This window comes from Dermacentor albipictus, chromosome 1, assembly GCF_038994185.2.
Source record: "Dermacentor albipictus isolate Rhodes 1998 colony chromosome 1, USDA_Dalb.pri_finalv2, whole genome shotgun sequence".
Taxonomy (NCBI): Eukaryota; Metazoa; Arthropoda; class Arachnida; order Ixodida; family Ixodidae; genus Dermacentor; species Dermacentor albipictus.
The window spans coordinates 130,829,920-130,845,457 of NC_091821.1; the positions used below are offsets into that span (position 1 = coordinate 130,829,920).

The following is a 15,538-nucleotide window of genomic DNA, read 5'->3' on the forward strand; positions in this document are numbered from 1 at the left end:
TCGCCGAGGTTGCCTGCTCATAGTCTTGCTGCGTGCATGCAAGCGTGTTTCGTTTTACGTGATCTGTTCTTGGGTTACGCTCGCGCTCGGGGAACGTGCCGCACTGTGGGGCTGATGAGACGCTTCCTCTTGCAGGTGTGAGCGCCGGACGTCCAAAATGAGCCCACTCCCTGGCGGTCGCATCCTGCGGGGCCCGCGCCTCCCGCCGCCGCGTCGTCTGATTTGAGGCCGCTGCTGTCGTATTCGGTGAGTGTTGCGCTCCTCGCGCGTGGAACCAGTTCTGGCTGCGATAAGCATTGTTTGATGCAGCATCCTGACGCATCGTGAAGCGTTGTTGATTATCCCAGATGCCGGAACTGGCGTTGCTTGTTCGACTGCACATCGAATGTGGAAATGCGGATTTTTTTTTTGTGTGTGATTTAGTTTTCAATCTAGAGTTCGCTTATCGTTTTTTGTCTTGACCGCAACGTCCTGCATGTTGCACTGCAACGAGCGTGACACATCCACAACATTTACTTATACAGGCTGTTTTTTTTTCTTTTTACACAATCCAGATTTTTTTTTTCTTTTTACACAATCCAGATTTTTTTTTATATATAGAAACGCTACGACCGTGAGGCGTGTGTCATCCTCGCGTACGAGCTCTACGGCCAGCAATTCCAAGATGAAAGAGACACTCTCCTAAAGAATCTGCAAAGCAAGAACCTTCCGCATGCGCGCCTGCACCACCTTATATTTCCCGCGGGATCAGTTATAGCCCGAAAAGAAACTTCACGTCTCCTCATCGAGTTCTTAAGAGAGACTGGTTTGATGGACACATGGTGAAGCCCTTCAGCGGTACTGTGCGAGACGCTCGGGCGGAGCAATTGCCGGCCTTGTTCGCCAGGCTAAACCCGCCTGTTGCTACAATTCACCACCACCACCACCACCAGCTCTACGGCGACGCCGAGACACTTCACCGCTGCTAAAGTTACTCTGAAAATACTAATTAACAAGAATTTATTAATTACATTTATATTGACAGTGTTTATGAACTTCCGTCGAAATTTTATAGAAAGTGCATTGAAATGTTGTGCTTGATTTTTTTTTTCATCTCGCTTTGCTTTTTCTAATCTGTGATGTTTATGCATGGTCAGTTGTGGTGCTTGAATTGTAAGCAAGTAGAAAAACTGTATATCAGCTCTGCAGCTCCTTTTCTTTTACTAGTACTACAGTAGCAGCTGGTCAAGCTACCACGAGCATAGCTTTTTGTCCCTACTTTCCCTTCGTAATAATACTATATTGTTTTGTAGAAACAAAGCATACTTACTTCACTTAGTACTATTAGTGCCTTAGGGGCAATTGTTTAAATGGCGAATTTGAAGGCAGTCACGTTTCAATGTGCGCTCGTTTTTTAAGGATCTGGAAGATCGCAAATTTATCATTGAATTTCAACGGTAAATCCAGGCAATATCGAGACCGAGCGCCGCGGGTGCGCAGGGAAGGTGGCCGCGCTAACATTTCAGAGCGAAACGCCCCGTGACGACGAACGCGAGGTGTTTTGTAGCTCAGCGGGCCAGCGTAGACGCCAGTGCGCGTGCACGATACAGCATGCGCAGTGGCGTCTACGCTGGCTCGCTGAGCCACAACTATTCAATAGCTGAGCGGGTTTACGGGCCCAGCGGGCGAGCGGAGACGGCAGTGGAGCGCCGCGCGAAGCGTTTTAGCTCAGCGATTCCTGGCTCGGTCGAGCGAATTCAAGCGGAGTAAAGCGGAGCACTTTGCTGCGCCATCTGTCGAACAAGGTTGGGCTTTTTGTGAAAAAGATCAGCACGCTCGCTTCAGGTACTCGATCGCGGTCATCCACCTCAAATCGTCATGATACGGCCTCGTTGCTGAAACCTCTCGCAGGATGCAGAAGTCCTCTTAAGTGGTGAAACACCTCTAAGGCTTTTTCGCCTGCAGGCGAGCCAACGCCGCGTTTGAAGACGACGCTGACGACATTCCGCCGTTCTTGCGGGTGGTCGCCATGCTTGTTGCTCAAAAACGCTGGTCCGCTGCGCGCGCTCTGCTGGGGGGGAGACGAGACCAGCGAGCGAGCGGCCCGCTCTGTAAACACACGCTGGCCGCCCCAGCGTTACGGCACACGCGCAATGGCGTCCCAACTGGGCCGGTTGGCCCGTAAACCCGCAGAGCTATAACTCTCTGTTTAAACTGAACATTGCGGCCAGTCGCGTCACCTTCTGATACGGTGCGCTTTGCCTGGCAAGCATGTGCCGTTGTGTGTCGGGTCAGGATTTGCTGCGGCATGCTGTCGTTCACCCTTCGCCCCGCACTTCTTTTTTTTCATGGGGCGTTGTCGTCTGGCGCGCAGCGGGACGCTCCCAGACTCGATATTGACTGGATTTGGCCTAAATTTCGATGATGAATATCTCAGAATACTTGTGATTTCTTTTATTTCTAAAAAGGGTATTTCATAAATTGCGACGCTCTACGAGTTCTCCATATAAACAGCTGCCCTCAAGTTAATAAGAACGTTAGTTACCAAATGTTTGTTAGTCTTTTCAGAGTAATTTAAGCAGCGGCAAAGTATTTCTGGCTCACCGTAGAGCTCGTATGCATAGATGACAGGTATCTCACGGTCATAGCTTCTTTATGAATAATCTTCATTGTTGCCGATTGGGCTTGTTGTCGACGTGCGGAAGCAGTGAGTTGATGGCCCAGTGTAAGGGAATATGCGTGGACCATAGGCGTCTACGAAGCGCACACGCCAGCAACGCATCATCAGGTAATCTAATTCGCTTCCCCAGCGACGTAAATGAGTTGGGCAAATGCGTTCCAGAGGTTTCTCCTCGGGGAACCTGCGCTGTATCCGCTATAGACGTGCAGAAACACGCTAAACGAATTAAGCGTTTTGCCGAATTCAGGCCAACTCTTGCTGCACAGGCGGACGTCAAATTGACCTAGTTTGTCGTAGTCTTGAATGGGGGGCATGTTGAGCACAATATAGGACGAATGCACTGAGAGGAACAAACATGATAGCAGGTGCGCTTGTCGACAAAAAGTTGTTGTTAATAGCTTGTTGACATAAGACAGAAGGAGCGTACCTGTGTTGTTTTATGTGTTTCTCTTACTGTGTACTTCCGTATTCGCGCCGAGCATGCTCTTCGTTCAGTAATTACTCAACAACGTCATGCTTCGCTAGCTTTGTCTGTCTGCACATGCAGATATCGGGCCAGATAGAAATAACGTAAGTTTTGAGCGACAGCAGTAATGCGCACCATTCAAGCATATGCATTAGAACGTCTTCAGTACCGCTCGATGTCGTTCGCGCAGGCGCAATTGCTCCAACGCACGCGCGCCTCGTCACTCGTGGAGGATCACTCATCGGGCGATGCGAAAACTTCATTTTGTGCAACATTTTCCGCACGCATAGATGCGCACGTGCACGCAGCCGGAGGCGAAGTAGCGAATGGTTCCGCGCCACTATTCAAACCGCCATGTTGCTCTTCTGGAATTTCTTTTATTTCTCTAACAAGCGGGACTTTATCAGCAGAGGAAATCGTAATTAAATCAGGCGCTTCCATTCTGCAATTTAAATGGCTCGCGAACGGAATAACACGTATTTTAGTACAATTCGTCTCAAAAGTGTACTGCTCTCCTCGCCGGAGCCAACCAGCTCTTGGACGTCGCAGATCTGCGGTGGTCGGCGTATACGTTGACCACAAGATTGAGGCTGAAGCTCAGTCTGGCTGCAGCTGAATGCCGACGAGTGCAGAGCGTTGAGGCTTGCGGACGATACTGTAGTCTCGCAAACGCAGTGACACATGTAGAGGTGACGAAAAAAGATGACGTTGTTGAGGTTCGACGTGAAGAAAAAAAAAGTGAGTGGAGGGGAAGGGAATTAAGGAGGAGTTGGCAAACTGCCGCTGTCACTGTTTCTTATTTTTGACGAAGCTTCTTCCACGTATTTAGGGGAACATGATATTCGACGAAATCGTGCAGCCATTGTCTGGCCGTCGCGCCAACGCGCAGCAGCGAAAGCCTGAAAGCGTTTGGAACTCGTATTGGCCAATGCGTGGCTGTGTTGCTGCCTCTTCGCCTATGACAACGATGTTCGCCACAACAGACGGTAGACGATCGCACAGCTACTTTTGCCTTGCTTTTACGTAGTGTAGCCGTAAACCTCAAGCGCGTCTAGTCTCCGTTCTATTGAAGCTCGCGAGCTTGTCGTCCATAGTCTGGCTCATTTTAGGAGTGCCTTGGGAGGCTCGTTTTAAAGTGACGTTTCCAGGGCACCTGTGTGTCTGGACTGCGGGGCTCTCACTTTTGCACATTTTCGAGGCGCGAAGTGCACGTGCCCGCCCGTCGTTAACAGAGGCATCGACCACGACGACGTCCAGCATAATATGGAACCCTCGTAAGCACGCACACGCGCCGCGGTGGCTTATAGTGGCTATGGCGTATAGCGCTGCTGAGCCCGAGGGGGCGCGGGGTTCAGTGCCGGCAGCGTTTTCGACGGGGGCGAAATACAAAAAAAAAAAAATAAAGCACCCCGTGTACCGTGCATCGGGCGCACGTTAAAGAACCCCAGGTGCTTAGAATTAATCAGGCGTCCGCCACTACGGTGTGCCTCATAGTCATACCATGGTTTTGGCGCGTAAAGCGCCAGAGTTTAATTTTTTGACAGCTCACACTTAAAACTTGAATTGCGCGCCCGATGGTGGGATCGAACCTCGGTCTGCCAGCTCAGCAGTTCGATCACCGTCGCACGTGGTATACTTGCATTGCGCCAGCGCCAACTACCTCTTTGAGATGATCGCCGCGTGCGTCCCATTGCGTAGCACGGGTGCGCGACAGCCAGAGTGTCGAACCCAAACTTTTTTCTTGTTCCTGTTTCCCTTTCGGTTTGCCCAAAGTGGTTGAGTTCCAGTTTAACTTCGGAGCGAAAAAAAAAATACGGTTCAAATCAGTTCGAACCGTGGTTCAGTATCATTTGCACAATCGAACAGTAACTGCAGGAAAAGAACACAAACGTATTTTGTACAACTCGACGCTACTGATAAGCTGCACTGAATTATGCCTGTTTGTTCTTCAGGCCGCACGTAGTCATAAAATAATTATGCAGAACACCATTGCTGGAATGTATATGAATCGAGGATTTGTTGAGGGTTAGAGAGAGAGAGAGAGAGAAGGGGGGGGGGGCAGATAACGTATTGAGCAAACGCAGAGAGTGCTCCATTGTGTGCTACTCTGCTCAAGTAGAAAATGAATAGGTGGAAAAATAAGGGAGTGAGGGCCACTAATAAGGACGGGCAGCATCTTGAGAAAAGGCCGCCTTGAATATAGGCCTGTGTTAACTATTTTAAGCGAGCCTTGGTGGCTTGCCTCATTGATATCTCCGGTCGAAGGCCCAGTAACACTTTTTCATTGAACGGCGTTTTGTTAATTAGCGCTACAGAAGAGGTCAATTCCTGCCGCTCACGCTCACAGTCACACTTTTTAAAAACGCTGGTTCATGTTATGTAAAACACCCAGAATTTGCTCTAGATCTATTCTCAGCATGTCATAGAGCACAGAGCAAAGATGATTATGAAAATTAACACACACAACCCTAAGTTATTCTTAAAAGTAAGCTAAGTTGTCGTTCTACTAAGCTCTCATAATAATGTCGGGATCTGTTTCGATATTGAAGCGCGACCTTTCTGACGTAATAATGACGGTTTGCGAAGTTTAAGCTTATTCAGGGCCGTGAGCTCGGAACCAGCTTCAGGTTCGCTTACGTCACCCGCATATCTTAATTCTTGTGATCTCTTGCTGAGTGATCATTGCTCTCTATTGGTGGACCTAATCGATAACCACTTAGCTCCATTTACGTGGTAATTATTTGCATAGAAAGACATCCATGGCACAAAGGTGATTTAGAAGCTCACCTTAATCTTTGTGCATGGCTATTAATCACCTTATACCTCGCCGTGATATGGCTATTTGAACTAGGCGTTATTTCATGATGGGAGACCTACGTACTGTTCACGCGTTTCATCTTTTCTACACATACTAAATCGAGCCATCAGGGCCATCACTTTAAGACACCGCGATACGCGCTCTAGTGTCTGCACCACTGTGTCGATTTTCGAAACATACTTCGAACACGCGATCTCTTATATTAAATGTTGGTGTATTTGCTTACGTTGTACTAATGGCAACAGCCGTTGCCCGTTTGTAAGTTTTTCGTTAATTTGAGTTTGGAATGTTCTGTTAAGACCTCCATATCTGACTCTTAGCTTAAAACGGTACCTCTGGCTATTGATTTCCAACTCGGAATAATAACTTATATAACTTCGGCTCTTGACTTGGTATGCGCTGTAATTTCATTGTCGTAAATGTACTGTGTTTTAGGCTTCGTCAAAAATTGTTCACTGTGCATCGCCGTGAGCATTAGTTTTCTGCATAATAGTTCTGTGCAACTTTTGTTCAATTAACACAGGTCTATATTCAAGACCGTGAACGAACCCCTTTGCAGGCGATCGGGGATTCTCGCGTGATCGCACCCTACTATATGCCTATCCTCGTAATCACTCCTCGTGCACCTCTTTTTCTCATCATGCCTTCTGATAAGAGTAGCAGGCTACGGGAAATTAACCTTATAGGTCAACCTCCCTGCTTTTTCCCAGTGAATTATCTCCTCCCTCTTGTTCAATTTTGTTGGCTTTGTTTTCTGCATATTTTCTTATCTGCTTGCGCCTTCATCTCTATGTAATACGTACAGCCGGCGTGAGAAGTGTATGGAGGCGCGAGATCTCGGGAGCGATCTGAATATTTCCATAGCCGGGCGCACAAACTGAGCGAGAGCAAAACCTTTTTTTTTGTTTGTTTTCGCGAAACACGCTCGCTCCCCGCAAACTTTTGATGTCGACTGCGCTTATCTCGTTGATTGTATCCCGTTTAGAAGGTGACCTTGTAGTAGGTACCTGTTGCCGGAGTAATTTACTGCGTCTGTTTAATATACGCTGTAGTTCACGGAAAGTAAAACTACAAACGCTGCTCGTCGGCTTCGTTTGGCCGAAGCTCTTCCGGACGAGGAGGCTGCTACAGCCTTTCCATCCTGCGCGGCCTCACGGTTCTGAACCTTGTTCCCGCACTTGGCATTGCATTCGCCCCGATACTGCGTGCCGGATGTTATACCCAGCCCTTCGGAAGCACTCGGGAATCAAGTTTATCGCTTCCTGCATGTCTGATCTCAAGTTCGTGTGCGTAGGCGCTCCAGGGCTTCCGCTTGAGCTCGTCAACATGTCTGAATGACGTGATCGGGAATTTCGCTACCGTTTCGTCGCGTTTCCTGCAACCCCCAAGTTTTTCTCTCTTTTTTTTCTGCTTTTGAGTACCCCATTTTATGTGTGCGCGCGTATGCTTGCTTATGCACCTACCGTGAAAGCTGATATCCGAACGGGAGTGTTTTCTTCCTTTTATCGAAAGGGAAAAAGAAATATAGAAGGAAATGAAGAGGCACTTTGTGTGAGCGCCGCGAGGAAAAGAAAAAAAAAATGCGCGCTTTTCATCGTCGTGGCGCGCTTTCTTGTTTTCCCTGTCGGTCTTGCTGCTCCCCCGGTGCTCTCGCGGCGTCTATAGCGAGACGCTGGAGGCAGCGTGGCGCCACATCAGCGCGGGCCGAGGAGCCGCTGTCGTGTCTTTTGACATTGTTTTATGCGGCGGCCGTTTGCACTGCTGCAAGCCGCCGCGCTTGCTTGGTCCCCGAATGTTTGCGCCGGCCGGGTCTTGGCGCGCTTTTCCAACTCTGCCGTCGCCGCCCAAGCGGATCGGTCGGTATCGCTGGCCCGACGCAGGCGAGTGAAAGCCGACCGATGGGCCGACGCCTGCTCGCAGAGGAAAGAGCAGCCGGCGTCGTTCGGCTCGGTGTTGGCTCAGGCGCGCACGAAATTTCGGCGCGTGCCTACGACATCCCGGTACATTTCCGGCGCGCGTACACCGAGCCGTCTCTGGATATCTCGCAACCAGCCGCCTTCGACCCCCCCCCCTCCCTCCCCAGCGCGACTTTTTTCTCTCTTCTTGCCGGTATGACTTCCGCTGCTGATATCTCTGTTCCTCAGTTCGCACTTCGCATTTCTCTGCTCTCTCTCTCTCTGTCTAATATAATCTTCCAGGCCACTTCGCCTGCGTTGTACGCACTTAGTGCGGTGCACCAGTACCGGGAGCTGTCGATGCTAGTAGCCCAGGGGCTCGAAACCGAGAGATAAAAAAATAACGAGAATATTAGGCGCGTATTTCTTGCAGTTTTGTAGCTGAATTAACACAATGGATATCGCTCTTACTATTTTAACTTCCTAAAGAGATAGCCACGCGTCATTTGCCTTTAACCTTCAGTGGCCCAGCTCGCGGAACTCGGAATGGCGGATGAGAGATCGAGACGTGAATTCAAGTGGCGAGTCGACGTTCTTGAAACTGCCCCCTCGTTTTTCAGCATGCGTTTCTTTTTCTTTCGTTTTTTGAAGTTGTCACAGTAACTTTGACACGTGGAGCGAGCCGGAGCTGTCGGGACTTGTGCGCTGGTCGGGTTCTCCTGTCACCGGGCGTTCATAGTTCCTGTCCTCCTCTGTTAAATCGTCAAGCACGACAGGGCGCACATGGAAGCAGGACCGTCGGGAATCGATGCAACACGAGCGCGGATCGTTTTCTCCCAATGTCACTCTGTTGTTGGCAGCGCGTGTCGTGCTCTTTTTTTACCTCTCTCGGAGCTCCTACTTTCCGTGCTGTTTGTCACCGTCCTGGTGATAACTCTGAAGTGTTAGAAAAGGCCATGTCGCGTATTCGTTCCGCAGAGGAAGCTGACAACCGATAAGAAACATTTCTCGTTTGCGCGTAACTTCGCATAGGATTGTAATAATTGCTATGACGAGAGCGACAGCAATAACGGGCCCGTATTTTGCGAGAATTATTATCCTCGTGCTGTGTTATTTTTTGTCACATGTCCCTGCGAGTGGCCGATCCCAGCGATAGCGAGGGTGCAGCTTCGTGCGAGCCAATGACGAATGGGGAAGGAAAAGAAGGAAAAGGCTGGGCATAAATGGTTGCGAACCGTATAATGACAAACAAACGTGTATGCGTTGGCCAAAGGAACACCGATATCCCCACTTCCCCCGCTCACGCACGCACAAACATTTTACTCTTCCCCAGCCCCTGCCATCCGCGATATGAAAACTAATATTTAACCACTGACCACCGTACCTTGTCAAGAATGGCGTGCTGCGAAACAAGATTGCCACACAGTTACGACAGGGCGACACGACGCGCACCTCTCCCTCTCCGTCGCTGCAGCTGGGAGGCGTTCAAAGAAGCGACCTTTGCGCTGGAATCCGCCGCCTTCCTCCAGCCCCTTCGACATTGTGACGGAACTAGTTCGGTGCATGAACAATGATTCCGGAGTTCCCCAACGCGGAGATGATTTGACACGCATGGACAAGCTGCCGCGGGAACGACGTATTTTTGTGCTTCTCACGGTTCGGAGTGGCACGGAACAACGAGCGACCCTCGATCGGCAACGATAGTTCCCGGAACGGCACCCGCCAACGCCGTCGTCGGGCATCAGAGCGCGGTTGCCTTTGTGTACGTAAACTGTTCTGCAGAGCAGCGGCGCGTTGGTGATGAGTAAACGAACAGTCGCCGCGTCGTAGGACCGGCGGATCGGGTGTATAAAAACTGTGGTTGTGCGAATGCTGAGGACACTTCTCTTGAGCAGTCATGTTAGACTGAGTCACTTCTCTCATGCAGTCCTGTTGGACTAATACTCTTTTTCTCAAGCAGTCATGTTAGACTGATTTAATTTCTGTAAATAAACCCTTTTCCTCGTTCTCGATGAGAAGCAGTTCTTCACTTCATCAACGATCTCAGCGTAAATAAGTTGGACGACGGCATGGGCCAGCTACCTCCGAATTCATGCCGTACTCCAATCTTGGCAAAGGACCACGGACGATGGGATTGAGCCCCCAATCCTGACAACCTATGTAACTGGATCTCTGCTTACCGGCCTCAACAACTCGCCGTTTTGAAATGTAGTTTTATCGCTTGTCTGTTCTTCTTTTCTTTCTTTCTTTTCCACAGCTTGTGTCAAATTACGAGTTTTGCTTTAGTGTGCGACAACCGGCGGCCAGAATGCGTTGCACCAAAATTTTGCTTTATTTTGTGAACAGTTAGGCTGGCATGCGCATATACTTCGCTAAGATCTTAGATTTCTTTATCAAATTATTTAAAGTCGTCCCGTGATTAAACACGAACATTTGCCATCTCTGCGATAAATGTTAATGTATCGTAGGATTGTAGAGTCCAGACCTCAGTATTGTAGTTTTGCGACTTCCAAGTTCGTGACGTAGTTTTGATACTTCGTGAATGCTACAGAGGTAATTCGTGCAATATTTAGTTCGAGTGTAGTTAGCACCGAACATTCATTCGCATATTTTCTTAGGGCGGAAATAATTTTGTTAATTCAATTATTTTTTTTACAGTCAAGCGCATGTACACCTTCACACATTTGAGTCTAGTTTGCGGCATTCCCGATATATTACTACATCATTACAAGATGCCGTGATGCAAAAGCGCTTCATTCTGTTGCAGAACTGTTAACGCGAAGGATTCTTTGCCTCCTACCAAAATCTTTGTGGTGGCGCGATCACTTCCCGTCTCGTGTTATAGGGCTTCTTCAAAAAAAAGTTACTGCTAGAAACACCCTAGTGGAACTTGTCACGTGTTGCGTAAGCATTCGTTCCAATCGCTCATCTTGCACACGTATCTTATAATTGTCCTTCTTTATCTTGATGGGGCTTAATTAATGTAAGCGTAATTAATAATAATTAGACTTACGTCACCTTAGATACCCTTAATTAATCCTGATTAGCCACAATCTAATATTAATAATTAGAAATTAGGGTTATTCATTCATAAATATCCTTAATTAATTTTGGTTTTTAATTGGTACACCCTAATTTCTATTGATTAGACTAATGATTTAGCCGAACTAATTAGCAAGCGAGCGTAGTCGCATATTCGCAGTGCTCCGCCAATTTTTCCTAATTTCCCGAAAACGCTTTCAAAACGCGGCTCCTCGACCGACCAATATACTTCACCCTCCCTCCGGCGTTCCTGTACAACTTTTCAGCAGAGTTGTTGCCTCCAGCTCGGCACTGACAGGCACCGAGAGGCAAGCGTATACCCGCCGTTGCGGCCATAAGAGGAAGCTTTAGCTCGGGGGATCCTGTCTAGATACATGCTAAAGGAGAATTCGTTTTTCACGGCAACCACTGCACCAACTTTGACGAAATTTGTTGCATTTAAAAGAAACACTTAAAATCTAGTGACTTTTGATTTACAATTTTTGATTTAGATCAACTTTTCATTAAAAATTAGCAAATATCGAACATTTTCAGAAAAACGAGACTATGATCTTCATAACTATAACTCAGCAAGTAAAAATTATATCACAATTCTGGTGAATTGCATATGATAGTACATCTAAAGCGGACGAAATTGATAAAAAAAATTTAGTAATATCGAAATACAGCCTTTGCAGAACCCTTGTACACAACGTAACAAATTCACGTAAGATATAAATTGACATATCGCATTTGTCCGCTTTGAATGCTTTAAAGGATGCCGTTTACGGAACCGTGATATCTCTTCTTCATGCAAAGCTATTAATTTATAAACTTCGTGCGTCTATTCTTTTTCAAACTTTAGAATTTTTGAAAATCCTTTTCATGAAATTCAGGCCCTAAATCGAAATCCCGCTTCTAACAGTCACTAGAATTTAACTTTCTCTCTCAAATGCAACAAATTTAATGAAGATCGGTCGAGTGTTTATCTCAGAAAAGCGTTTTTGCGCTCTACATGTACTTGCATAGGCCGCGTCGGTGTTGGGCCCGAGCTAAAGCTTCCTCATAAGCCTAAAACTGCGGCGGCGATCGCGGAGATGAACGGAGCTCCGCCGGTTCCGCGGCGCCCCTTCCGGTTCCGGTGCCCCGCTCGCTGTCGTCTGCTCCCGAGCCATCCTCTGTCGCCTGCTGAGCCGCATGCATGCTGCCAGCAACAGTTTCTTCTGAACCGGAATATCAACTGCGATGTCGTGGAACCAACCATTCCACGCATCTCGGACCAGACCCCTAACTCGGCAATCCAGCCAACCCAAGTGAGAATGGACACTACGCAGACGAACAACCAGTCGGTGCCAACATCGAATGCTCCCGAACTCATGACCGCACAGGTAATGATGGACATTACGGCCTCGCCAATAACAAGCGCCCAGTCACCGCTACAACCTATATACTGCCTTCGAATCAATGCACAGTCATGTCACACACGGCACATTTGGTCAGACGATTTTGTTCTCCCAACCCATTCGACGTACTCAACCCCAGCAACAACCACATAAGCGACAGCAATTCTGCCCCGACAATCGCGCCACACTTCCAACCACTGTGGAGCTCCTGCGCGGCAGAAGTTGACGACCGCCCATGGCAGCAGCAACGAAAACGCACCAAAATTCAGAGGTCAAGTTTGAATACGTTTCCGCCACCTGTGACTCGCACATGCCATACGGTCCTGCTCCGACATGCGGAGCGTTTCGCCGTGTCGAAAATACCTCACGGAGTGCTGCGGGATGGTGTACTGGCTATTGTAGGCACTCAATCCCAAAATACCGCATCCGCATTCAGCCCGAGGCGAATTTCATTGCCATTGACGGATGGAACGCCTGCCTCATACCCCGTTTTCTCGGGATAAAAACTATTCAAGACGGAGTTGGAACTTTCGCATTCCCTCCGTACGAAGCAACGCCGCCAAACCATACCATCAGCATATTTCGTAGTTTCGGCGTTAAAGACGACGCACGCACGCACACGCACGCACTACGTGACCTACTGAGTTATTGCATCTTGTTGTAACACTGACGTAACACTTTTCTTGGTTCTGTTGTCGCAAGAAATAAGATCAGATTGTTTTGAAATTTCTTAAAGTTGCGTTGCTGTCCTGTATGCAATCATTTCTGTCAAAATAAGTTTCGTCGGTAATTTTTACGTGTCTATTTAATTATTGCTGAAGAGTTCGGTGTGCGCATTTGGGGGCCATTTGCGCTTTTACCGCTTTTCTGGTTTTCCTGAATGAAGGTGGCGAATATCCTTCTTTTTTCTTATTATCCGCTGCTGTGTGCTCGTGGTGCTGTATCTTTGCGTTGTGTTACGTAACACGTAGCTAGTCATTGTGCCAGAGGGACCCAGTGCCCTATAAGGCGTACTCATTTGCTTTAGTTCCGGTGTACCTGGGCATTTTGACGTCCTAGTAAATAGAATCGAACTTAGTCCCCTCCGCATCATCTTTTTCGCCTTTTATGCTTTAATTCCCTTACTGCCGTATAGTGGGTAAGGCAGTGGTCTGGCAATTCCCCCTTCGTGCCTTTTTTGCAACTCATTAGCAACGATTGAACACTATTTACTGGAATGCCGGCGTTTCTCCTCCCCGAGAAAAATGTCATTGGAAATTAGTGCGACAGCTAGGCCTGTCATTGAACACTCCAGTACTGCTGTCTTTCGGAGCGTCTGGGCATGGGCATCACACAGGAATGTATGCATCGCCATAGAAAAATTCATTATTGAATCAAACCGATTTCATTGCTGACCGTATTATTCTTCCTTTAATGTCTCATTTATTTTATATATTCCCTTTTTTTAATGACTGTCTACCGAATCGTTTTGAAATTTCCTCGCTGTAGTTTTTGCCTTTACACATAGGTAGAATCTGCCGGACTCTTGGCCTATCCCCGTGAGTGGGTATGCGCCAAACGCATTAAAGTCATCATCATCATCGTTATTGAACCTCGACGAGGCGCCCGCCCCCGCTGCACCTCCTCCCGGGGCGGTCGAGTGAGGCGAGTATAAATCGCGCAAACGTTGCCACCACGGAGGAACAGCGTCCGCATTGTGACGTGCCCCTATCGAGAAGGGCTAAACCCGGTGCAGGTGTACACCCGAGTATATGACGTGCCTTTCTGTTTGCGCAGGTGCGTCGTTTTTCGGGCGGCTACAAGATGGCGGACCACAGCGAGCTGGTGACCGAGATGAGCGTTGTGGAGAAGATGAGCACCCAGGAGCGGCTGAAGCACGCCAAGAAGAGGCGCCAGCAGCAGCTGAAGAAGTGGAGCCAGCACGAGCGCGAGCTGCAGAAGTCCAAGAAGGGCAAGGCCTCGTCGCCGGCCGTCGCGCCGCCGCCCACAGAGTACAAGGTGCACTTCGTCCCCAGCGTCATGCTCCTCGAGGCCGCAGCGCGGAACGACGTTGACGAAGGTCGGTACCCCTTATGTCGGTCTCGAATCTTTGATGTTCTAATCGAGAGAGGGGAGGTGTACTGGGTCGCCGACGGACGGGCACTGGTTCGGCGGCCGATGCCGTCCCCACGTGCGGAGAGCATTTCTCGCAGTACATGTGCCGTGCGCGAGCAGCCGGGGCTCGTACGAAGTAACCCCGAATACGCCGGCGGCAGTCGGGTGAGAGAACCTGACGCGCGCGCCGTTGGTGCGTCTTTCGCGTGAAAGTGCTGTGTTACATACCTCGTAGTTGGTGCTGACGTCTTGGAATACAATATACCGCATACAGGTAATATATTGTATTCCACTTTCGTTCCCTTTGTCCACCGTTAACCTAAAAGGACACTGAAATTAAAATAACTGAAAGGGAAACGATATGCAAAACAGTGAGGAAGCAGAAAGTGGTCACTGCAGTCATTTCGATTGAGGGTGCTACTGAGTCAAGAATTGACCATAATCCGGGTGATCCCCTCTCGCTGAGCTCATGTTATAGCTCGGTGATCTCCTCGATATTTATCCATTTCGCCGAAGTGGGCGAGCTTCGAGTGTCCTCGTTTAACGGTGTTAAAATCCCACTTCCCTTCGCAATCTCGTGCCCGGTGATCCTGGAGCAGTTTGGATGCGGACATGGCACTTAGCATTGTTTTATCACTGATACTATTTCCCCAACGTGCAGGCCTTTTGAGCGCGCGTCATGTGCACTCATATTCAGTGGATGTCCGTGACGTGAGAAGTGCGCGTTTTCCCTCCCTTCGCACTGACGCGCTTACTCTGCACGGACCGCTGGCGCCACTTTTTCTTGCGATAGCGATTATAGGGACACTCCGGGCGCATTCATGCTGTTGCCGTCGTCGTGAGGTTTCTTATAACCTCCAAGGGCGGTAACCGTCACCGGTCATCGTTTGATGTATGTGCGAGTGAAAGCACGCACATTAGTGAAGCCGACGATTGCGACTTAATCTGGCGCCGTAACTTGAAAGGGATCTGCAGGCAGCTTATACCTTTGTGCACGCTGTGTTCTCGCCGTTCTTGCGTTGAAGCGATAGATCACACGTAGGTCACTTCGCTCGCTGCTGCTGCCTCGCTTGCTCACACAGCGTTTTGACAGCGAGTGTCCGCACTCATCGAATATGGTGTGTTCGTGTTTGCTTGTGCGCGCTGACACCATGCTTGTTAATTCAATTAGTAAGCGAATGT

General features: G+C 48.8%; 1 protein-coding gene across 6 annotated transcripts in view; it reads left to right on the plus strand.

Annotated features, from left to right (window-relative positions):
* Window positions 1-15,538, plus strand: part of MYPT-75D (Myosin phosphatase targeting subunit 75D) — a 410,236-nt gene that overhangs the window by 304,922 nt on the left and 89,776 nt on the right. For 5 of the 6 annotated variants that reach the window (XR_010562827.1, XR_010562826.1, XR_010562829.2 and 2 more), the window contains 2 exons: window positions 136-246; window positions 14,039-14,321. Coding sequence is in view for 1 of the 6 variants with exons in the window: in XM_065425335.1 (XP_065281407.1) it covers window positions 14,066-14,321 (256 nt within the window). In the remaining 5 variants the exon portion in view is untranslated. Of the gene's footprint in view, window positions 1-135; window positions 247-13,838; window positions 13,907-14,038; window positions 14,322-15,538 lie in introns of those variants that run through there. The other variant, XR_010562830.1, reaches the window with a different exon arrangement.